This window comes from Panulirus ornatus, chromosome 25 (genome assembly GCF_036320965.1).
Source record: "Panulirus ornatus isolate Po-2019 chromosome 25, ASM3632096v1, whole genome shotgun sequence".
Lineage (NCBI taxonomy): Eukaryota > Metazoa > Arthropoda > Malacostraca > Decapoda > Palinuridae > Panulirus > Panulirus ornatus.
The window spans coordinates 14,339,622-14,365,847 of record NC_092248.1 but is presented as its reverse complement, the minus strand read 5'-3'; the positions used below and the strand labels follow the sequence as shown (position 1 = coordinate 14,365,847).

Sequence of the window (26,226 nt, the reverse complement as noted above, 5' to 3'; positions counted from 1 at the left end):
CTGCTCTCTCAACCACGCTCTTTTTATTTCCACACATCTCTCTTACCCTTACGTTACTCACTCGATCAAACCACCTCACACCACACATTGTCCTCAAACATCTCATTTCCAGCACATCCATCCTCCTGCGCACAACTCTATCCATAGCCCACGCCTCGCAACCATACAACATTGTTGGAACCACTATTCCTTCAAACATACCCATTTTTGCTTTCCGAGATAATGTTCTCGACTTCCACACATTCTTCAAGGCCCCCAGAATTTTCGCCCCCTCCCCCACCCTATGATCCACTTCCGCTTCCATGGTTCCATCCGCTGCCAGATCCACTCCCAGATATCTAAAACACTTCACTTCCTCCAGTTTTTCTCCATTCAAACTCACCTCCCAATTGACTTGACCCTCAACCCTACTGTACCTAATAACCTTGCTCTTATTCACATTTACTCTTAACTTTCTTCTTCCACACACTTTTCCAAACTCAGTCACCAGCTTCTGCAGTTTCTCACATGAATCAGCCACCAGCGCTGTATCATCAGCGAACAACAACTGACTCACTTCCCAAGCTCTCTCATCCCCAACAGACTTCATACTTGCCCCTCTTTCCAAAACTCTTGCATTTACCTCCCTAACAACCCCATCCATAAACAAATTAAACAACCATGGAGACATCACACACCCCTGCCGCAAACCTACATTCACTGAGAACCAATCACTTTCCTCTCTTCCTACACGTACACATGCCTTACATCCTCGATAAAAACTTTTCACTGCTTCTAACAACTTTCCTCCCACACCATATATTCTTAATACCTTCCACAGAGCATCTCTATCAACTCTATCATATGCCTTCTCCAGATCCATAAATGCTACATACAAATCCATTTGCTTTTCTAAGTATTTCTCACATACATTCTTCAAAGCAAACACCTGATCCACACATCCTCTACCACTTCTGAAACCACACTGCTCTTCCCCAATCTGATGCTCTGTACATGCCTTCACCCTCTCAATCAATACCCTCCCATATAATTTACCAGGAATACTCAACAAACTTATACCTCTGTAATTTGAGCACTCACTCTTATCCCCTTTGCGTTTGTACAATGGCACTATGCACGCATTCCGCCAATCCTCAGGCACCTCACCATGAGTCATACATACATTAAATAACCTTACCAACCAGTCAACAATACAGTCACCCCCTTTTTTAATAAATTCCACTGCAATACCATCCAAACCTGCTGCCTTGCCGGCTTTCATCTTCCGCAAAGCTTTCACTACCTCTTCTCTGTTTACCAAATCATTTTCCCTAACCCTCTCACTTTGCACACCACCTCGACCAAAACACCCTATATCTGCCACTCTATCATCAAACACATTCAACAAACCTTCAAAATACTCACTCCATCTCCCTCTCACATCACCACCACTTGTTATCACCTCCCCATTTGCGCCCTTCACTGAAGTTCCCATTTGCTCCCTCGTCTTACGCACTTTATTTACCTCCTTCCAGAACATCTTTTTATTCTCCCCAAAATTTAATGACACTCTCTCACCCCAACTCTCATTTGCCCTTTTTTTCACCTCTTGCACCTTTCTCTTGACCTCCTGTCTCTTTCTTTTATACATCTCCCACTCAATTGCATTTTTTCCCTGCAAAAATCGTCCAAATGCCTCTCTCTTCTCTTTCACTAATACTCTTACTTCTTCATCCCACCACTCACTACCCTTTCTAATCAACCCACCTCCCACTCTTCTCATGCCACAAGCATCTTTTGCGCAATCCATCACTGATTCCCTAAATACATCCCATTCCTCCCCCACTCCCCTTGCTTCCATTGTTCTCACCTTTTTCCATTCTGTACTCAGTCTCTCCTGGTACTTCCTCACACAGGTCTCCTTCTCAAGCTCACTTACTCTCACCACCCTCTTCACCCCAACATTCACTCTTCTTTTCTGAAAACCCATACAAATCTTCACCTTAGCCTCCACAAGATAATGATCAGACATCCCTCCAGTTGCACCTCTCAGCACATTAACATCCAAAAGTCTCTCTTTCGCACGCCTGTCAATTAACACGTAATCCAATAACGCTCTCTGGCCATCTCTCCTACTTACATAAGTATACTTATGTATATCTCGCTTTTTAAACAGACTCAACAGACTTATTCCCCTATAAATGCTAAATACATCCTTAGCATCTTTTTCTTTAAATAAAGTTATAAAAAAGTTTTCATCCTATCCCCAGGAACAACTTTCTGTTTCAATGCTAAATTACATATCAAATGCATCCAGTCTATCACACTTTCTCCAGACTTCCGCATTTCAGCCATAATACCTTCCACTTAAGGTGCCTTCCCTATCTTCAGCCTCATTATCCCCCTTTTCATCTCCCTTCTTGCTACAGGTTCTTGCACTTGTATCCTCTTCCTTCCATCCTCCATACCGTTACATATCACAACTACTGCCTCATCTTCTCCCATATTCAACAGTTTTTCAAAATACTCTTTCCATCTCACTTTCATTTCCTCCTTTTGATTCAGCAACTCCCCTTCCTTACTTCTCTCATCAACATTTCCACATCCAGCCCTTTCATTTTTCACCTCCTTCTAGGACAATATCTTATTTTCCCTAAACCTTTCACTCACCTTTCTTCTAAAATCTTCATCTGCTCTTTCTTTGCCTTCCTCTTATCAGCTTCTTAACATTCCACTTACACTTCTTATATTCTTCCTTTCTCCTTTGCTGAACTGGTACATTACTTTCAAGCAATCTACCATATGCCTTTTTCTTCTCTTCCACATTTTCAATCTCATCTGCTCACCACATTTCCTTTTTTATTCCAATATTTTACCAAGAATTTCCTTTTTTTTCCAATATCTCATGACCTTGTATCAAACTATTTATTCTACAACCCTGAACAGTCTTTCTCTAAACATTTTAAACACCTCAATCACACATAAGTGTATCTCTACATCTACTGCTATTCCACTTAAACTTTCATACTCCTTGCATACTTTCTGATAACTATACTACTGTAAAGAATTTTTCAAAGGTTTCTGGAAAGAATGAATGGGGGTACATTTAAAGTGAAAAATATTGGAAGATGAAAAGAAAATTGAAATAAAGAGGCACATATTGATTTACCTATGTTAACTGCATTACGAACATGCACCGTATGTGATCTCTCCCGATATCATCTTACTAATCAGGCAAAATCCTCTCATTAAGAGAACATACCAAGTATCCTTTTTCTACTGACAAATCACAGAGGAAAGGAAAGACCATGTTGTTATCTTGTACAAAACAAGAACCAAAAGATGTGAAGCTTGAACTAATATATCACTGACCTGCACAGCTAGGAAGAGGGAAGCTGTCACAGCAAAGAAGATGACAGCCAATATAAGCAGCAGAGTAACAATGGCATCCACCGCTGCCATAAGTGCTACAACGATGTGATGATCACTCCTCACAAGTAACTGTAAATAACATAACAGTGACAGCATGTCTACCCCAGTATACCACATCATTCCAATTCACCCCATTCCTTGGATGCCTTTCACCTTCCTGTATGTTCAGGCCCCAATCACTCAATATCTTTTTCACTCCTCTCCTTCCACCTCCAATTTGGTATCCCGCATCTCCTTGTTCACTCCACCTCTGACACATATATCCTCTTTGTCAATCTTTCCTCTCATTCTCTCCATATTTCCAAACCATTTCAACACACCCTCTTCTGCTCTCTCAACCACACTCATTTTACTACCACACATCTCTCTTACCCTTTCATTACTTACTCGATCAAACCACCTCACACCACATATTGTTCAGGCCCCAATCACTCAGTATCTTTTTCAATCCTCTCCTTCCACCTCCAATTTAGTATCCCACTTCTCCTTGTTCACTCTACCTCTGACACATATATACTCTTTGTCAATCTTTCCTCACTCATTCTCTCCATATGTCCAAATCATTTCAACACACCCTCTTCTGCTCTCTCAACCACACTCTTTTTATTACCATACATCTCTCTTACCCTTTCATTACTTACTCAATCAAACCACCTCACACCACATATTGTTCAGGCCCTAATCACTCAATATCTTCTTCACTCCTCTCCTTCTACCTCCAATTTGGTATCCCACTTCTCCTTGTTCACTCCACCTCTGACACATATATCCTTTGTCAATCTTTCCTCACTCATTCTCTCCATATGTCCAAACCATTTCAACACACCCTCTTCTGCTCTCTCAAACATACTCTTTTCATTACCACACATCACTCTTACCCTTTCATTACTTACTCGATCAAACCACCTCACACCACATATTGTTCAGGCCCTAATCACTCAATATCTTCTTCACTCCTCTCCTTCTACCTCCAATTTGGTATCCCACTTCTCCTTGTTCACTCTACCTCTGACACATATATCCTTTGTCAATCTTTCCTCACTCATTTTCTCAAGTGTCCAAACCAATTCAACACACACTCTTCTGCTCTCTCAACCACACTCTTTTCATTTCCACACATCTCTCTCAACCTTTCATTACTTACTCGATCAAACCACCTCACACCACATATTGTTCAGGCCCTAATCACTCAATATCTTCTTCACTCCTCTCCTTCTACCTCCAATTTGGTATCCCACTTCTCCTTGTTCACTCTACCTCTGACACATATATCCTCTTTGTCAATCTTTCCTCACTCATTCTCTCCATATGTCCAAACCATTTCAACACACCCTCTTCTGCTCTCTCAACCACACTCTTTTTATTACCATACATCTCTCTTACCCTTTCATTACTTACTCGATCAACCACCTCACACCACATATTGTTCAGGCCCTAATCACTCAATATCTTCTTCACTCCTCTCCTTCTACCTCCAATTTGGTATCCCACTTCTCCTTGTTCACTCTACCTCTGACACATATATCCTTTGTCAATCTTTCCTCACTCATTCTCTCCATATGTCCAAACCATTTCAACACACCCTCTTCTGCTCTCATCAACCACACTCTTTTCATTTCCACACATCTCTCTCAACCTTTCATTACTTACTCGATCAAACCACCTCACACCACATATTGTTCAGGCCCTAATCACTCAATATCTTCTTCACTCCTCTCCTTCTACCTCCAATTTGGTATCCCACTTCTCCTTGTTCACTCTACCTCTGACACATATATCCTTTGTCAATCTTTCCTCACTCATTTTCTCAAGTGTCCAAACCAATTCAACACACACTCTTCTGCTCTCTCAACCACACTCTTTTCATTTCCACACATCTCTCTCAACCTTTCATTACTTACTCAATCAAACCACCTCACACCACATATTGTTCAGGCCCTAATCACTCAATATCTTCTTCACTCCTCTCCTTCTACCTCCAATTTGGTATCCCACTTCTCCTTGTTCACTCTACCTCTGACACATATATCCTTTGTCAATCTTTCCTCACTCATTTTCTCAAGTGTCCAAACCAATTCAACACACACTCTTCTGCTCTCATCAACCACACTCTTTTCATTTCCACACATCTCTCTCAACCTTTCATTACTTACTCAATCAAACCACCTCACACCACATATTGTTCAGGCCCTAATCACTCAATATCTTCTTCACTCCTCTCCTTCTACCTCCAATTTGGTATCCCACTTCTCCTTGTTCACTCTACCTCTGACACATATATCCTTTGTCAATCTTTCCTCACTCATTTTCTCAAGTGTCCAAACCAATTCAACACACACTCTTCTGCTCTCTCAACCACACTCTTTTCATTTCCACACATCTCTCTCAACCTTTCATTACTTACTCAATCAAACCACCTCACACCACATATTGTTCAGGCCCTAATCACTCAATATCTTCTTCACTCCTCTCCTTCTACCTCCAATTTGGTATCCCACTTCTCCTTGTTCACTCTACCTCTGACACATATATCCTTTGTCAATCTTTCCTCACTCATTTTCTCAAGTGTCCAAACCAATTCAACACACACTCTTCTGCTCTCTCAACCACACTCTTTTCATTTCCACACATCTCTCTCAACCTTTCATTACTTACTCGATCAACCACCTCACACCACATATTGTTCAGGCCCTAATCACTCAATATCTTCTTCACTCCTCTCCTTCTACCTCCAATTTGGTATCCCACTTCTCCTTGTTCACTCTACCTCTGACACATATATCCTTTGTCAATCTTTCCTCACTCATTTTCTCAAGTGTCCAAACCAATTCAACACACACTCTTCTGCTCTCTCAACCACACTCTTTTCATTTCCACACATCTCTCTCAACCTTTCATTACTTACTCGATCAACCACCTCACACCACATATTGTTCAGGCCCTAATCACTCAATATCTTCTTCACTCCTCTCCTTCCACCTCCAATTTGGTCTCCTACTTCTCCTTGTTCCCTTTACCTCTGACACATATATCCTCTTTGTCAATCTTTCCTCACTCATTTTCTCAAGTGTCCAAACCAATTCAACACACACTCTTCTGCTCTCTCAACCACACTCTTTTCATTTCCACACATCTCTCTCAACCTTTCATTACTTACTCGATCAAACCACCTCACACCACATATTGTCCTCAAACATTTCATTTCCAACACATCCACCCTCCTCCCTACAACCCTAATTATAGCCCATGCCTTGCAACCATATAACATTGTTGGAACTACAATTCCTTCAAATATACCCATTTTTGCTTTCTGAGATGTTCTCTCTTTCCACACATTCTTCATCGCTCCAAGAACCTTCACCCCCTCCCCACCCTGTGGCTCACTTCTGTTTCCATGGTTCTATCTGCTTCTAAGTCCACTCCCAGATACCTAAAACACTTCACTTCCTCCAATTTTTCTCCATTGTCTCATCCACCCTCTTTATTTCCACACGTCTCTCTTATCCTTTCTTTACTTACTCAAAACATTATATAAGATTATAGAAATAATGTAACAAATAATACTGCATCATTATCCAAGCAGTGAAAATAATGAACAGTAATACAAAAAAAGATAGACAAGTATATGCCTACTTGTCTTATCCACATTTCTTAAAGACTCCTAAATAGGCTAGGTAAGACTCTTTGTATTATATTCTCTCTAAATAAGTAGATAATTATTAGTTCATGCATTAGTTAAGAACTTATGGTAAAGAACTCTGTTACAAAAAAAAAAAATACATAGAGTATATAGCTTACTGTATCATTTACTAAGTATGAAGTGCGTTTTAAGCTGTGAGACAAAAATTTACCTCCCTTCACTGGAATGTTCTAAACTGTACAGTGCTGTACCGCCCAAATTTCTTTTTGAATCAAGAAGGCAGTTTCTGATACAAATGGTAAGAGCTACACCTGGGAGTTTAAGCACAGATGCCTTTCACAAAGTCATTCAAAAATTCCAGGAATATACAGAGTTGAGGATAGCAAAGGTGGAATGGTGAAACACAAAGAAGAAATATGTATCATGCGGATAAATGCTGCAAAACTTGTATTTATAAATAAAGCATTGGGATCAATACTTAGGACTTAAAGATGAAAAACTGTGCATCATCCATAGTAGGGCTTGCTGAATTTAAGTCAATTGTATCAGTACCTTGACAACACCCTTAACTGGTGGTGGTAAAAGTGCTGATCTTCGTGCCTCAGCAAAGGCTACAACACTATTCCTTGCTGCACTCAAAATGTTGGCCAATACGTTGCCATTCTTGAGACTCCAGGACAGATATCTTGAGGCTGAGTGGAATAACGGAATAAGTTGGTAATTTCTTACATTTCCTAAAAATATGCTCCCTTATACTCTAAAAAAAGAAGTAAGAAATGAGTGAGTACATCACCATCCATCAGAGTTCTCACGCTATACAGTGTCCACAAAAAAACCTTCTCCGCCTCCCCATGCATATTTAAAGGTGATATCACATTCATATTTTAGTACTCTGTCATCTCTCTTTTGGCCTTGATTACCATCTGCAGATGTCTGGGCATGGAATTGGCAAGGCTCTTGAAGTATTCTAGGTCCATGTTTTGGGCCCATAGGATCTTGGTCTAAATGAAGCAAGGCACTGATGAAGTGTTGCTGAATGCAGCTCCCTCATCAAATTCTGAGCACTCAATGAACCTAGAAACCTCATTATTTATTTATTTAGCTTTGTCGCTGTCTCCAGCGTTAGCGAGGTAGCGCAAGGAAACAGACGAAAGAATGGCCCAACCCACCCACATACATATGTATATACATGCACATCCACACAGACAAATATACAAACCTATACATCTCAACGTATAAATATATATACACACGCAGACATATACATATATACACATGTACATAAGTCATACTGTCTGCCTTTATTCATTCCCATCCCTACCCCGCCACGCATGAAATAACAACCCCCCTCTCCCCGCATGTGCGCGAGGTAGCGCTAGAAAAAGACAACAAAGGCCACATTCGTTCACACTCAGTCTCTAGCTGTCATGTATAATGCACTGAAACCACTGCTCCCTTTCCACATCCAGGACCCAAAGAACTTTCCGTGGTTTACCCCAGACACTTCACATGCCCTGGTTCAATCCACTGACAGCACGTCGACCCCGATTACCACATCGTTCCAATTCACTCTATTCCTTGCACGCCTTTCACCCTCCTGCATCTTCAGGCCCCGATCACTCAAAATCTTTTTCACTCCATCTTTCCACCTCCAATTTGGTCTCCCACTTCTCCTCATTCCCTCCACCTCTGACACATATATCCTCTTGGTCAATCTTTCCTCACTCATTCTCTCCATGTGACCAAACCATTTCAAAACACCCTCTTCTGCTCTCTCAACCACACTCGTTTTATTACCACACATCTCTCTTACCTTATTATTACTTACTCGATCAAACTACCTCACACCACACATTGTCCTCAAACATCTCATTTCCAGCATATCCACCCTCCTGCACACAACTCTATCCATAGCCCATGCCTTGCAACCATATAACATTGTTGGAACCACTATTCCTTCAGACATACCCATTTTTGCTTTCTGAGATAAAGTTCTCGACTTCCACACATTCTTCATCACTCCCAGAACTTTCGCCCCCTCCACCACCCTATGATTCACTTCCACTTCCATGGTTCCATCCACTGCCAAATCCACTCCCAGATATCTAAAACACTTTACTTCCTCCAGTTTTTCTCCATTCAAACTTACCTCCCAACTGACTTGTCCCTCAACCCTATTGTACCTAATAACCTTGCTCTTATCCACATTTACTCTCAGCTTTCTTCTTTCACACACTTTACCAACCTCAGTCACCAGCTTCTGCAGTTTCTCACACGAATCAGCCACCAGCATTGTATCATCAGCGAACAACAACTGACTCACTTCCCAAGCTCTCTCATCCACAACAGACTGCATACTTGCCCCTCTTTCCAAAACTCTTGCATTCACCTCCCTAACAACCCCATCCATAAACAAATCAAACAACCATGGAGACATCACACACCCCTGCCGCAAACCAACATTCACTGAGAACCAATCACTTTCCTCTCTTCCTACACGTACACATGCCTTACATCCTCGATAAAAACTTTTCACTGCTTCTAACAACTTGCCCCCACCCCATATATTCTTAATACCTTCTACAGAGCATCTCTATCAACTCTATCATATGCCTTCTCCAGATCCATAAATGCTACATATAAATCCATTTGCTTTTCTAAGTATTTCTCACATACATTCTTCAAAGCAAACACATGATCCACACATCCTCTACCACTTCTGAAACCACACTGCTCTTCCCCAATCTGATGCTCTGTACATGCCTTCACCCTCTCAATCAATACCTTCCCATATAATTTACCAGGAATACTCAACAAGCTTATACGTCTGTAATTTGAGCACTCACTTTTATCCCCTTGCCTTTGTACAATGGCACTATGCAAGCATTCCGCCAATCCTCAGGCACCTTACCATAACCTTACCAACGAGTCAACAATACAGTCACCCCCTTTTTTAATAAATTCCACTGCAATACCATCCAAACCTGCTGCCTTGCCAGCTTTCATCTTCCGCAAAGCTTTTACTACCTCTTCTCTGTTTACCAAATCATTCTCCCTAACCCTCTCACTTTGCACACCACCTCAACCAAAACACCCTATATCTGCCACTCTATCATCAAACACATTCAACAAACCTTCAAAATACTCACTCCATCTCCTCACATCACCACTACTTGTTATCACCTCCCCATTAGCCCCCTTCACTGAAGTTCCCATTTGTTCCCTTGTCTTACGCACTTTATTTACCTCCTTCTAAAACAGCTTTTTATTCTCCCTAAAATTTAATGATACTCTCTCACCCAAACTCTCATTTGCCCTCTTTTCCACCTCTTGCACCTTTCTCTTGACCTCCTGCCTCTTTCTTTTATACATCTCCCACTCATTTCCATTATTTCCCTAAAAAAATTGTCCAAATGCCTCTCTCTTCTCTTTCACTAATAATCTTGCTTCTTCATCCCACCACTCACTACCCTTTCTAATCTGCCCACCTCCCATGCTTCTCATGCCACAAGCATTTTTTGCGCAAGCCATCACTGCTTCCCTAAATACACCCCATTCCTTTTTAAACCAGGTATTCCCAATCACCAGTCCTTTTTCAGCACATAAATCTACAAGCTCTTCACCATTTCCATTTACAACACTGAACACCCCATGTACACCAATTATTCCCTCAACTGCCACATTGCTCACCTTTGCATTCAAATCACCCATCACTATAATCTGGTCTTGTGCATCAAAACTACTAACACACTCATTCAGCTGCTCCCAAAACACTTGCCTCTCATGATCTTTCTTCTCATGCACCAATAATCACCCATCTCTCTCCATCCACTTTCAGTTTTACCCATATCAATCTAGAGTTTACTTTCTTACACTCTATCACATACTCCCACCACTCCTATTTCAGAAGTGCTACTCCTTCCCTTGCTCTTGTCCTCTCATATGTTACCAATTTTCTTGCTTCCTGGGAAGAATTCAGGCTATATCCTCCTTCAATATTTACGAGCCAACCTTCTTGAAGCACAGGTGGAAGAAATATGGCATCTAAAAATGAGATTCCCACAACAAAAGAGGCAGTCCAGAAGAGTAAAGAATATAACATTCCCTCTACATTACCTGTAGTCTATGCAACCAGATGTACATTGATTTATAAACAGCAGTGTATCACCCTTCAAAATATATATGGAGGGGCACACATGTCTTTTTGTTGACAGTGCATTTCCCAAACACTGAAGGCAGCATCTTCAATCAGTAATCTTTCATTACACTGCTAAAGTTTCCCATAAGTGGAAGCAGCATTTTCCATGGGTGCTTTCTCAATATGAAATAACCTCTTTGATGATCTAAGAATGACTGAGTTACAAGATATTTTTTTCCAGGCATGGTGGCAAGCTATTAATGACATTTAAGAATAAGTGGTGGCATCAATCATCAGCTGGAAATTCACATGTGGAGGGAAACATTCAAATCCTCATATGAGATCAGAGCAGCTCTCTCAGCTATTCTCATATGATGTCCAGAAAAGTGTAATGGTTTATGAATCCCTTGCTGGTGAAGACCAAGGTGAGGTTTAGGATGGGAAGTTGTGTTAATCAGGTCTTTGCAATCAGGCATGCTATAAACAAAGGAGTATGAGAAAGAGAAAAAGTAAAAGCTTTGGGAAATTCTGAATCTTCATATCATATATGAAGAGTATAAAAGACTTTTGGATGTAAATACCTCTAATGATGAAAACACTGCATGTGTCAGGGTAAGTAGTGGTATGTGCAAGTGGTGCAAAATGAAAAAGGGAGTATATCAAGGATGAACCAAGTCACTAAAGTTACTCAGTATTTCTATGGAGGAAGAATTAAGTAAAATGAAAGCACAATGGGGTGATTATGATGTCATACTTAAACATGAGAAACTGAATGAAAGTTACGAAGTTACTGCAGTTGCTGTGGTGTTAGACACATGAGGTGGAAAGAATGATAATATGCCTTAATGATATATGTAGGAGGAGGATGCTGAGAGTGAACATGTACACACCAACTGTAGCAACTTCAGATACTTAGTGTGCTGAGGCCTCAGTGCTGCAAGTTTCAACAAATTAAATTCTATAATAATTTTTGTCTTTACATTTGAACATTTTTCTGAAAAAATTTAATCATGCATCAATACAGTAACTTATAATTCCCAACAGAGTAAACTTCTCATTAACTAGCACCCCTAGGGCCTTTATGGTGTGGGTTAAATGAATTTTCCATGTATAATAAAGCATAAAACTGACTAGTGGAAAACTGAGGAAAATAATAACTACAGTAAACCCACGATTTAACTGACTAATAAGGAAGAGGGGGTGTCCATTAATGCCAAAAGTCCGTTAAATCAAATGTAACCCATGGGCTACTTTTTAATACATATTCATTAATTATACTTTGTCACTGTCTCCCGTGTTAGCAAGGTAGCACAAGGAAACAGACGAAAGAATGGCCCAACCCACCCACATACATATGTATATACATACACGTCCACACACGCACATATACATACCTATACACCTATATATATATATATATATCCCTGGGGATAGGGGAGAAAGAATACTTCCCACGTATTCCCTGCGTGTCGTAGAAGGCGACTAAAAGGGGGGGGGGAGCGGGTGGCTGGAAATCCTCCCCTCTCATTTTTTTTTTAATTTTCCAAAAGAAGGAACAGAGAAGGGGGCCAGGTGAGGATATTCCCTCTAAGGCCCAGTCCTCTGTTCTTAACACTACCTCGCTAATGCGGGAAATGGCGAATAGTATGAAAAAAAAAAATCTCAACGTATACATATATATACACACACAGACACATACATATATACACATGTACATAATTCATGCTGTCTTTTCTTATTCATTCCCGTCGCCACCCCGCCACACATGAAATGACAAACCCCTCCCCCCGTATATGCGCGAGGTAGCGCTAGGAAAAGACAACAAAGGTCACATTCGTTCACACTCAAGTCTCTAGCTGTCATGTATAATGCACCGAAACCACAGCTCCCTTTCCACATCCAGGCCCCACAGAACTTTCCATGGTTTACCCCAGACGCTTCACATGCCCTGGTTCAATCCATTGACTGCAAGTCTACCCCAGTATACCACATCGTTCCAATTCACTCTATTCCTTGCACGCCTTTCACCCTCCTGCATGTTTAGGCCCCAATCACTCAAAATCTCTATCACTCAATCCTTCCACCTCCAATTTGGTTTCCCACTTCTCGTTCCCTCCACCTCTGACACATATATCCTCTTCGTCAATCTTTCCTAACTCATTCTCTCCATGTGACCAAACCATTTCAATACACCTTCCGCTCTCTCAACCACACTCTTTATTACCACACATCTCTCTTACCCTTCCATTACTTGATCAAACCACCTCACACCACATATTTTCCTCGAACATTTCATTTCCAACACATCCACCCTCCCCTGTACAACCCCATCTGTAGCCCATGCCTTGCAACCATATAATATTGTTGGAACTATTATTTGTTCAAACATACCCATTTTTGCTCTCCTAGATAACGTTCTCTCCTTCCATACATACTTCATTGCTCCCAGAACCTTTGTCTCCTCCCCCACTCTGTGATTCACTTCCGCTTCCATGGTTCCATCTGCTGCTAAGTCCACTCCCAGATATCTAAAACACTTTACTTCCTCCAATTTTTCTCCAATGAAACTTACATCCCAATTAACTTATCCCTCAACGCTACTGCAACTAATAACCTTGCTCTAATTCACATTTACTCTCAGCTATTTTCTTTCACACACTTTACCAAACTCAGTCACCAGCTTCTGCAGTTTCTCACCCGAATCAGCCACCAGCGTTGTATCATCAGCGAACATCAATTGACTCACTTCCCAAGCCCTCTCATCCACAACTGACTGCATACTTGCCCCTCTCCAAAACTCTTGCATTCACCTCCCTAACAACCCTATCCATAAAAAAATTAAACAACCATGGAGACATCCAGCACTCCAGCTGCAAACCGACAGTCACTGGGAACCAATCACTTTCCTCTCTTCCTTCTCATACACATGCTTTACATCCTCAATAAAAACTTTTCACTGCTTCTGGCAACTTACCTCCCACCATATACTCTTATTACCTTCCACAGAGCATCTCTATCAACTCTATCATATGCCTTCTCCAGATCCATAAATGCTACATACAAATCCATTTGTTTTTCTACGTATTTCTCACATACATTCTTCTAAGCAAACACCTAATCCACACATTCTCTACCACTTCTGAAACCACACTGCTCTTCCCAAATCTGATGCTCTGTACATGCCTTCAACCTCTCAATCAATACCCTCCCATATAATTTTCCAGGAATACTCTACAAACTTATATCTCTGTAATTTGAACACTCACCTTTATCCCCTTTGCATTTATACAATGGCACTCTGCATGCATTCCTCCAATCCTCAGGCACTTCACCATGAGACATTCATACACTGAATATCCTCACCAACCAGTCAACAACAACAGTCACCCCCTTTTTCTAATAAATTCCGCTGCAATACCATCCAAACCAGCCGCCTTGCCAGCTTTCATCTTCCGCAAAGCTTTCACTATCTCTTTTCTGTTTATCAAACCATCCCTGACCCTCTCACTTCGCACACCACCTCGACCAAAACACCCTATATCTGCCACTCTGTCATCTAACACATTCAACAAACCTTCAAAATACTCACTCCATATCCATACACATATATATATATTCTTTCTTTCTTTCTTTTTTGCTTTGTTGCTGTCTCCTGCGTTTGCGAGGTAGCGCAAGGAAACAGACGAAAGAAATGGCCCAACCCACCCCCATACACATGTATATACATACGTCCACACACGCAAATATACATACCTACACAGCTTTCCATGGTTCACCCCAGGCACTTCACATGCCCTGATTCAATCCACTGACAGCACGTCAACCCCGGTATACCACATCGCTCCAATTCACTCTATTCCTTGCCCTCCTTTCACCCTCCCGCATGTTCAGGCCCCGATCACACAAAATCTTTTTCACTCCATCTTTCCACCTCCAATTTGGTCTCCCTCTTCTCCTCGTTCCCTCCACCTCCGACACATATATCCTCTTGGTCAATCTTTCCTCACTCATTCTCTCCATGTGCCCAAACCACTTCAAAACACCCTCCTCTGCTCTCTCAACCACGCTCTTTTTATTTCCACACATCTCTCTTACCCTTACGTTACTCACTCGATCAAACCACCTCACACCACACATTGTCCTCAAACATCTCATTTCCAGCACATCCATCCTCCTGCGCACAACTCTATCCATAGCCCACGCCTCGCAACCATACAACATTGTTGGAACCACTATTCCTTCAAACATACCCATTTTTGCTTTCCGAGATAATGTTCTCGACTTCCACACATTCTTCAAGGCCCCCAGAATTTTCACCCCCTCCCCCACCCTATGATCCACTTCCGCTTCCATGGTTCCATCCGCTGCCAGATCCACTCCCAGATATCTAAAACACTTTACTTCCTCCAGTTTTTCTCCATTCAAACTTACCTCCCAATTGACTTGACCCTCAACCCTACTGTACCTAATAACCTTGCTCTTATTCACATTTACTCTTAACTTTCTTCTTCCACACACTTTACCAAACTCAGTCACCAGCTTCTGCAGTTTCTCACATGAATCAGCCACCAGCGCTGTATCATCAGCGAACAACAACTGACTCACTTCCCAAGCTCTCTCATCTCCAACAGACTTCATACTTGCCCCTCTTTCCAAAACTCTTGCATTTACCTCCCTAACAACCCCATCCATAAACAAATTAAACAACCATGGAGACATCACACACCCCTGCCGCAAACCTACATTCACTGAGAACCAATCACTTTCCTCTCTTCCTACACGTACACATGCCTTACATCCTCGATAAAAACTTTTCACTGCTTCTAACAACTTGCCTCCCACACCATATATTCTTAATACCTTCCACAGAGCATCTCTATCAACTCTATCATATGCCTTCTCCAGATCCATAAATGCTACATACAAATCCATTTGCTTTTCTAAGTATTTCTCACATACATTCTTCAAAGCAAACACCTGATCCACACATCCTCTACCACTTCTGAAACCACACTGCTCTTCCCCAATCTGATGCTCTGTACATGCCTTCACCCTCTCAATCAATACCCTCCCATATAATTTACCAGGAATACTCAACAAACTTATACCTCTGTAATTTGAGCACTCACTCTTATCCCCTTTGCCTTTGTACAATGGCACTATGCACACATTCTGCCAATCCTCAGGCACCTCAGCATGAGTCATACATACATTAAATAACCTTACCAACCAGTCAACAATACAGTCACCCCCTTTTTTAATAAATTCCACTGCAATACCATCCAAACCTGCTGCCTTGCCGGCTTTCATCTTCCGCAAAGCTTTCACTACCTCTTCTCTGTTTACCAAATCATTTTCCCTAACAAACGTATATACTTGGTAATTAAATCTAGTAGGGACGGTAGTCAAAAACTTGAAGAAGAAAGATAGATATGTATTTCCCATGCCAGCAAGGTAGCACTAGGAACAGATGAAAACAGGGTGCATTCTCATATCCATTCTCTATCTGTCAAGAGCAATGCACTGAAACTACAGCTCTGGTTAATGGGGTAAATTTAAGAGTAGAATGTGAAAGGACAACTCATCTCAATGCTGATGCATCAATGAGAAAACCAAGTGTATATAAGTCAAGACTGGTTGGGTATGAGAGCAACAAAGATGCATAACTTGCCTAGCATATCTGAAATTAGGAGGATATGTAAGAAAATGTGAGATTATTATCTGACGTAATAAAATCATCAGAAGGGTGAATGGATGAAAGTCTTTAAGGATGGACTAGTCTTGAAGAATGTATGAGATGTCAGTTTGGTAGATATATAGCAGTATATTAGAATGTACAGGGAGAGGCACACCACATAATAAATAGGAAGATGTAGTGATAGAGCTGTTTAGAGAATGGAATATTTCAGAAGAAGATGATAGACAAATGATGGGATCAGATGCATGGAAAACATTCTGTGTATGAAGGAGGTATGAATGGAGATGTTAGTCTCACTTTAAGAATCAATGTAATAAGCAAATGGAACAAATAAAGCATTTTTTGTATGTTTAGAAGCCCAAGTCTCACTTTCACACTTTGGAATTGGGTTAAGAATGGGTGCAAGAGATGTCCAGAAGCTGATCTAACAAACAGACAAACAAAACTGGCAATAGAATAATGAGGAAAGAGAAATAGAAAAATAGATAGGCTGTTTTACGTATGGTATACAACATTAAATTCAAGTACAAATAGATTAAAACTAACCTAAACTTACCTAGAATGAAAATATGCTGGATTGCTGATAACGAAAAATAATTCACAACAACTTTCACCATTAAATAAACCTTAAGTCTTCTTTGAGAGCAAAGCTCTCACTGCCCTTAATATTGTTAGCCCCTGCATCATCACATTGGATATCAATACTTTACAATGCAGTATATAAAACATTTGAATTTATAAGAACAAATGATGGATGCAAAGATCATGCACACTGACAACTGATTGCAACAGACAGATGAATAATGAGCTAATGAACCATTTAGCATCCACATGATGTCATTACTGACAACTTACATCAATTCACCTTTCTATCTTTCTATATGTCTTCATCTGGTATTGTCCTTCATCTCTACAAATACCACTTACCAACTTTCTTTATGAAGTAATAGAGCATTGCAATGGGCAGCAGCGGCAGGAGATAGTTGTGCTGCCACAACTCCACCAGGACACAAGCTACCAATACTCCCTGCACAAAGACAAATTGGTGCATCAAACTAACTCTTTCAAAAAGTGATGAACAATAAGAATGGTCATCTTGGCCTTAATAGTCATGATGACCTGCAGTTTATCCTTCCATGCCATATCATTCCATGGGTAACCTTGCTTGGAAATAATTTTATATATAAATACTGATATGATAGAGTTGATAGAGATGCTCTGTGGAAGGTATTAAGAATATATGGGGTGGGAAGAAAGTTGTTAGAAGCAGTGAAAAGTTTTTATCGAGGATGTAAGGCATGTGTACGTGTAGGAAGAGAGGGGAGTGACTGGTTCTCGGTGAATGTAGGTTTGCGGCAGGGGTGTGTGATGTCTCCATGGTTGTTTAATTTGTTTATGGATGGGGTTGTTAGGGAGGTAAATGCAAGAGTTTTGGAAAGAGGTGCAAGTATGAAGTCTGTTGGAGATGAGAGAGCTTGGGAAGTGAGTCAGTTGTTGTTCGCTGATGATACAGCGCTGGTGGCTGATTCATGTGAGAAACTGCAGAAGCTGGTGACTGAGTTTGGTAAAGTGTGTGGAAGAAGAAAGTTAAGAGTAAATGTGAATAAGAGCAAGGTTATTAGGTACAGTAGGGTTGAGGGTCAAGTCAATTGGGAGGTGAGTTTGAATGGAGAAAAACTGGAGGAAGTGAAGTGTTTTAGATATCTGGGAGTGGATCTGGCAGCGGATGGAACCATGGAAGCGGAAGTGGATCATAGGGTGGGGGAGGGGGCGAAAATTCTGGGAGCTTTGAAGAATGTGTGGAAGTCGAGAACATTATCTCGGAAAGCAAAAATGGGTATGTTTGAAGGAATAGTGGTTCCAACAATGTTGTATGGTTGCGAGGCGTGGGCTATGGATAGAGTTGTGCGCAGGAGGATGGATGTGCTGGAAATGAGATGTTTGAGGACAATGTGTGGTGTGAGGTGGTTTGATCGAGTGAGTAACGTAAGGGTAAGAGAGATGTGTGGAAATAATAAGAGCGTGGTTGAGAGAGCAGAAGAGGGTGTTTTGAAGTGGTCTGGGCACATGGAGAGAATGAGAGAGGAAAGATTGACCAAGAGGATATATGTGTCGGAGGTGGAGGGAACGAGGAGAAGAGGGAGACCAAATTGGAGGTGGAAAGATGGAGTGAAAAAGATTTTGTGTGATCGGGGCCTGAACATGCAGGAGGGTGAAAGGAGGGCAAGGAATAGAGTGAATTGGAACGATGTGGTATACCGGGGTTGACGTGCTGTCAGTGGATTGAATCAAGACATGTGAAGCGTCTGGGGTAAACCATGGAAAGCTGTGTAGGTATGTATATTTGCGTGTGTGGACGTATGTATATACATGTGTATGGGGGGGGGGGGCCATTTCTTTCGTCTGTTTCCTTGCACTACCTCGCAAACGCGGGAGACAGCGACAAAGTATAATAAATAAATAAATATAAATAAATACTGATACTGTATAATAACATCCTACATCCTATCATTATACAAGCTAGCATGGAAAAGTTGATAAGTCAGACCACCTTCAACTCAACACTGTCACTTACAACTTAACAATGTCAAGTGAAGATGCAGAGCTAGAACCACCCCAGAAGTACAAGCAGTACTCTATACAAAGATAGATCAATCCTTTACGTAAACAGAGCAACTGTACAGAAGAAATTTCAACATCTAAACAATACTTCCAGTTTCTCAGAGGCAGACTAAGCAATTTCCATAATGTGGGGTTTCCAGGATATAGTACAATTTAATGCAATACCAAGACTGTTCACATCATAAAGAGGTGAAATTTCAGAACCACTGAAGGATAGAGGTAAGCAGTGAGGAATTCTGAACAGATGGATGGGCAGAAATTTACTCTTAGAGACATCAAAATGAACTTAACTTCTTCTACCCCACCGTCCAAGTTTGAGATTACAGAAAAAGTTGTGATGAGACAAGATGCATATCAAGAAAGAAAAGAGATAACAAAATAGAAGGATGTGGAGGAGTGCAGTGTTAAGTTATCAGCGTGTGAGTGCATTTGGTTATTTGCGGAAGAAAGGAAACTGTTGATAAAAAGGAGAAAAAGTGTAGGAGACTGAACAGAACCTTGAAGGACACCATTGATGATGGAGAGAGGATGCTAGGTTGATCCATCAATAACCACAGAGATAGATAAGCCAGAGAGCATGCTTGATTTTTGAGGGAGCAAAATAGGGAGGGAAGCCAAAAGCAGGGAGCTTAGAAATTAGACCCCTATGCCACACCATCAAAGGCTTTGGATACACCAGGGGCAACTACACAGGATTTTCCAAAATCTTTTAGACATGATGAGCAGAACCCACAGAACCCATACCAGTAATCAGAGAAGGAGACTGTGAGATTCAAGATGTCTGACGACATGAGAGGTGAGGTGGGATTCAAAGACTGGAAATGGTAAATGCCAAAGCAACAGGACAATAGTTAAAGGAGTTAGAACAATTGCCTTTCTTAGGGACCAACATGAGAGAAGAGAAAACTCTGGTTTTTAAACAGAAACGGAACAAGACGAGCAAGAACAGGAGCAAGTTCAGAGGCACACTCTTTCAGTACATGGGGGTGGATGCCATCTGGACCATAAGCCTAGCTTGTGTCCAGTGAGATAAGTGCTTTAAGGACAGTTAAAAGAAAGAGATTACAGGTTGGGGAAAAGGACTGGTATGAGAAGCATCAGGAAGTCATCGAAGCAGAGTTAGAGGAGATATGAGAACTAAAGTGAGTTGCTTTGTCTACATAAAAGACACCTATAGTACCATCAGGATGGAAAAGTGAAGGAAAGGTTGAGCGACAGAAGAAATTACTGGCACCCTTGGCCTCATATGCCCTGGTTCAGTCCACTAACAGCATTTCATCCCCTGTATATCACCTCATTACAATTCACACTATCTTGTGTACATCTTTCACCCTCGTGCATGTTCAGGCCCCAGTCATTCAAAACCATTCTCATTCGATCCTTCCATCTCCAATTTATCCCTATCTTCTCCATGTTCCCTCCAATTCTCACATTTATATCCTCTTTGTCAACCTTTCCTTACTCATTCTCTCTACAGGTCTAAAACATTTCAGCACACCCTCTTCAGCTCTCTTAACCACACTCTTTTTATTACCACACCTCATTTTTACCCTCATATTACTTCATCAAACCACCTCACACCACAAATTGTCCTCGAAACATTTCATTTCCAACACATCCACCCTCATCTGAACAGTCTCATCAATAGCTCATGCCTCACCTCCATATAATATCGTAAAGACTACTATACCTTCAATCATATGCAACGTTGTCCTCCCAGATGACAATCTCTCTACAAATTCTTCAGTGCTCCCAGAACCTTTGCCCCTTCACCCACCCTATAATTCACATCCACTTACATGGTTTCATTCACTACCATGTTAACTCCCAGGTATAAAAGACCACTTCACTTACTCCAATTTTTCTCAATTCAGACTCAAGAACTGGAGTAATGTTTATGATATACCCCTCAGACTTTGATAAAAATCATGCTATACCTTCCAAAGCAGGATTAAGCATAACACATACACAACTTTAAGACTGCCACTCAAATTTTTCAAACCCCTCAGTCATTACAATAGTATAAAAAAATGTACAAAACCTGACATATTCTCATAGTAATATATGAAATCCTACTATAATTGGCTGTCTTCATTAAAGCACAGTATTTGCTACAACATGTTAAGTCATTAATATATACTACTATCAGTGGCATGTAGCACACAAAAAAAGTTATTGGAGTGATAAACAAACTGGTCAAAAGAAATGAACACATAATCAAGACACTCAAATATAGTGAAACTGCAAACAAACAAACTAAAAGAGTGAAGATAGACATACTGACAGATGAAAAGATGCAAGTAAGGAAGATTCATAAGCTGACACATGAATGGATGGATAAGAAAATGCCTACAAAGCCAGAAAAATGAAAATACAAAAACATGAATTACAAGACAAATACCTAAATAATGACACTAATAGTTACAGATGAACAGATACATTGAGAAGCCCCAATAAATACCTTCAAGTAAATGTTGCTTCCATTGTCATCATCCTTACTGGTTCCTACAGAGGTGGTGTCAGGAGTCACTGGACTCTGAGCGGGAAGAATACGGGAAGGTAAGCTGGAGCTTAGCAAGACTCGTGGCCGAGGTGTATCCAATAATGGTGTGCAGTATGCATCATCCTGCAATATTGAGACGTTGAGCAACAATCTCGTATACACAATGTTTCTTGTTGAAAGTCAATCAACAATGAATATGCAGTTTTCTGAAGGTATGTGAAAGCATTTAAACCTGCAGAGTGTAAACAGAAATTTATGACCTAAGAACAAGAGGGTAAATATTCATGCCTCAACTCCATACCTAAATTTTCCACATAAAGCAACAAAAAACAAAATTATTTGAAACCCTAATGATCAACTTGACAACCTCTTTTGGTAAACATATAGCTGCCCCTCACAGCACATTTACTTCCAAAAAGTCTCTCTTTTACACACCTATCAATTAATACATAAATTGATAATACCCACTAACTGCCTCTAACACACACATAAGTATACTTGTGTATTTCTATCTTTTTAAACTAGGTATTCCCAAGCAAGTCTTTTTTTCACCACACAATCCCACAAGCTCTTCACCAATTCCAGAAACAACACTGAATACATCATTCACATCAATTATACCCTCAACTGCCACATTAAGTACCTTTACATTTAAATCATCCATCACTAATACCCAGTCTCACTCACCAAAACAGCTCACACACTCAATCAACCGCTCTCAAAATACTTGCTTCTCATGTCCTTTCCTCTCACAACCAGGTGCATAAACATCAATAACTCACTGTGTAACATTTCTTTTTTGTTCCTGAGTAATAAGTGTTATTTTCTAATTGACTATGTCTGAAAAAGTATAGAAAATGGCTATCATTCCCTTGAAACTTTGCTTTTGTGATCAGGAAAGGTATATGTGAAATTTAACTATTTTTCTAAACATTCCAGATAGATTCAATGCTGAGTACCTGATACAGATCTTTCTAGAAGTTTCCAGTAATATAAATAGTAGTAGTGTTTTAGATATCTGGGAGTGGACTTAGCAGCGGATGGAACCATAGAAGCAGAAATGACTAATGGGGTGGGGGAGGGGGCAAAGGTTCTGGGAGCGATGAAGAATGTGTGGAAGGGGAGAACATTATCTCAGAGAGCAAAAATGGGTATGTTTGAAGGAACAGTAGCTCCAACAATGTTATATGGTTGTGAGGCAAGGGCTATAGATAGGGTTGTTTGGAGAAGGTTGTTGGAAATGAAATGTTTGAGGACAATAGGTGGTGTGAGGTGGTTTGATCGAGTAAGGAATGTAAGGGCATGGAAATAAAACGAGCATGGTTGAGAGAGAGCAGAAGAGGGTGTATGGAGGAGGTTGGATGTGTTGGAAATTAAATGTTTGAGGACAATGTGTGGTGTCTAATGACCACTGGCACTGCCAAAGGGGCTTTAAAGGAAACCTTCAATTTGGCACTTTCCCTCTGGATGCTGCCACACCCCTCTAATGGCCTTTGGTGCCACCAAAAAGGCTTTAAAGTAAACCAAGTAAGTAATGAAAGGGTAACAGAGATATTGAGAAATGGACTGAACCTGGGCATGTGAAGCATCTGGGGTAAACCATTGAAAGGTCTGTGGGGCCTGGATGTGGATAGGGAGCCGTGGTTTGCATTATACATGACAGCTAAAGACTGAGTGTGAACGAATGTGGCCTTTTTGTCTGTATTCCTGACTCACTTCCCAGGCCCTCTCACCCCTAGAAGACTGTATATTTGTTCCTCTCTCCAAAACTCTTTGTATTTACTTCCCTAACCACCCCATCCATAAACAAATCAAACGAACATGGAGACATTACACACCCCTGCTGCAGACCAACACTCACTGGGAACCAGTCACTCTCCTCCTACTCGTAAACATGCCTTACATCCTTGATTAAAAACTTTTCACTACTTCTAGCAACTTACTTCCCACACCATATACTCTTATGACCTTCCACAAAGCATCTCTTATCAACCCTATCATATGCCTTCTCCAGATCCATAAATGCCACACACAAATCCATTCATTTTCTAAATATTTCTCACTCACATTCTTCAAAGCAAACACCTGATACAAACATTCTCTACCACTTCTGAAACCACACTGCTCCTCCCTAATCTAATGTTCTGTCCATGCCTTCACCCTCTCACTCAATAACCTCCCATATAATTTTCCAGGAATATTCAACAAACTTATGCCTCTGTAGTTTGAACACTCACCTTTATCCCCTTTGCACAATGGTAATATACATGCATTCTGCCAATCCTCAGGCACTTTACCATGATCCATACATACAATGAATATCCTTACCAACCAATCAACAACGCAGTCACCCCCTTTTTTAATAAATTCCACTGCAATACCATCCAAACCAGCCTCCTTGCCAGATATGAGTAGCTAGCATATGTTCTTCATCTGCAGAAAGTAACCTATCTCAAGCCCTGATACTTACATTCACACCTAACAAGCTTCTTAATAAAAAATCTTACAGCTGAAAAATATTTCCAAACTCCAAGCTGTTTAGAGAACATGTGGAATGCATAATAAAATTATCAGTTCACCATTAAAATTTCAAAACATGAACATAAAGGCAAAAATAATCACTATTTTGTTCCAGTACATAAGACTATCGACAACAAAAGATGACTCAACTGAGAAACAGATGCAACTAATGTCACTTTGCCTACCCTTGTGTGTTATTCTGGGAGTGTACTCATGAATAAGGGCCTCCAACATGACTATGAAGGTGGTGCATAAAAGACAAATGGGCCATGTGCATTCCTTTGACTCCCCAACCAATACTCCCACTGCTCATAACAAAGGCCATTCTCACATCAACACCTAACATATGAGGCTACAGCATCCTGGGAACCAATATGCTCATAAATCCATCATTGATGAACTGAAGCCTGAGAGTCAAGTAAGGACTGTTTAAAGTTTACATTTGTATTTGTTTGCTAAAGGAGATGGTTTTTGTTCATCTTGGTTTGAAATAGGATTGTGGATCAGGTCAGGAAACTATTAGGCTTCCTCCAATGTGAAACTAAGACAGTCCAAAAACTTACAGCAGGTATGGACTGCTTTTCCCCATCCTGTTTTGATTCACTGTCCACCACAACAGGCGCCTCTTTGCCTGCTTCTTCCAGCGCATTTCCACTAGAGTCAAAGACAGGTGCTTTTTCCACCTCACCCAGAACCATCTTTCCATCTGAGGCTAAACTCCCAGTACCATGCTCAAACGAGGATGCAAAAGATGTCTCAGGCATTGTGGAGAGATGTGAAAGTGATATGTTTTCCCCAACATCCTCAACACCATCCTCCTCTGCTACAGGTGATAAAGAAGCAGTCTTCTCTTCAAATTCATAGCTCTTCTGGAATAAAGAAAATTCTATAATCAATTCTCTACTTCAGAATAACCATACAACTCTACCATCCCAAGGAAAAGGTTAAACCTCCCAACCTTAGTGCATATTCATAATTTTAAAGTTTATCAGTTAAAATCTTCATTTGATAAAAATGTTAGCTGCACTGTAATTGGTACATGGACACAGTACTAACCAAGAAAGTCTGTTTTCCAAGAGACTCAATCACTTCTAATGGGTAAAAAATTAACCACAATTACGAAACATGGTAACAATAACGAGGTTATCATAATTCCAGTCGATGTTCCTTAGGACATTACATATATGCAGTCCGGATTTTATTGATGATGAGTTTGAGAAGATATAATTCTATTGGTTCCAGGTTAAAGTATCCTAGATCTTTCATTGTTAAATCTTTTAAGTTGGTAAAGAAACCATTTTATAGAGTTAATCCCAAACCTTCTCTTGATACCAAGAATCATTTAGTTCTCCCTTTTAGTGATAATTCTACATTACTTACAAGGTTCCTTCAATCCTTTAATGTAAATGTAGCATTCTGCAATAACAATAAAGGATTTCTTAATCAGGAAATCACTAGAAAATTCTGTGGGCTGTGTTCACAGAATACCCTGTAAAAATTTTAATACATTTTATGTTGGGAAGACTGGTAAGGGTCTTTGTGTTAGACTTAAGCAACATAAATATAGTATAAGAATGGAACAAGAATCAAATGCTTTGTTTAATCACACTTAAAATTATGACCACTGTACTGACTGGAGTAATACCAATTCAGTTATTAACTGTATTTCCTTTACCTCAAGAAACATCATTGAA

General features: G+C 40.5%; 1 protein-coding gene across 7 annotated transcripts in view; it reads right to left on the bottom strand.

The window, feature by feature from the left end:
• LOC139757301 (transmembrane protein 245) overlaps nucleotides 1-26,226 on the bottom strand; it is a 198,228-nt gene that overhangs the window by 124,680 nt on the left and 47,322 nt on the right. For all 7 annotated transcript variants that reach the window (XM_071677681.1, XM_071677682.1, XM_071677680.1 and 4 more), the window contains exons 8-12: nucleotides 25,096-25,401; nucleotides 21,971-22,135; nucleotides 17,815-17,914; nucleotides 7,604-7,743; nucleotides 3,352-3,480 (exon numbers count right to left, since the gene is read on the bottom strand). In XM_071677681.1, coding sequence (XP_071533782.1) covers nucleotides 3,352-3,480; nucleotides 7,604-7,743; nucleotides 17,815-17,914; nucleotides 21,971-22,135; nucleotides 25,096-25,401 — 840 coding nt within the window. The remainder of the gene's footprint in view (nucleotides 1-3,351; nucleotides 3,481-7,603; nucleotides 7,744-17,814; nucleotides 17,915-21,970; nucleotides 22,136-25,095; nucleotides 25,402-26,226) is intronic.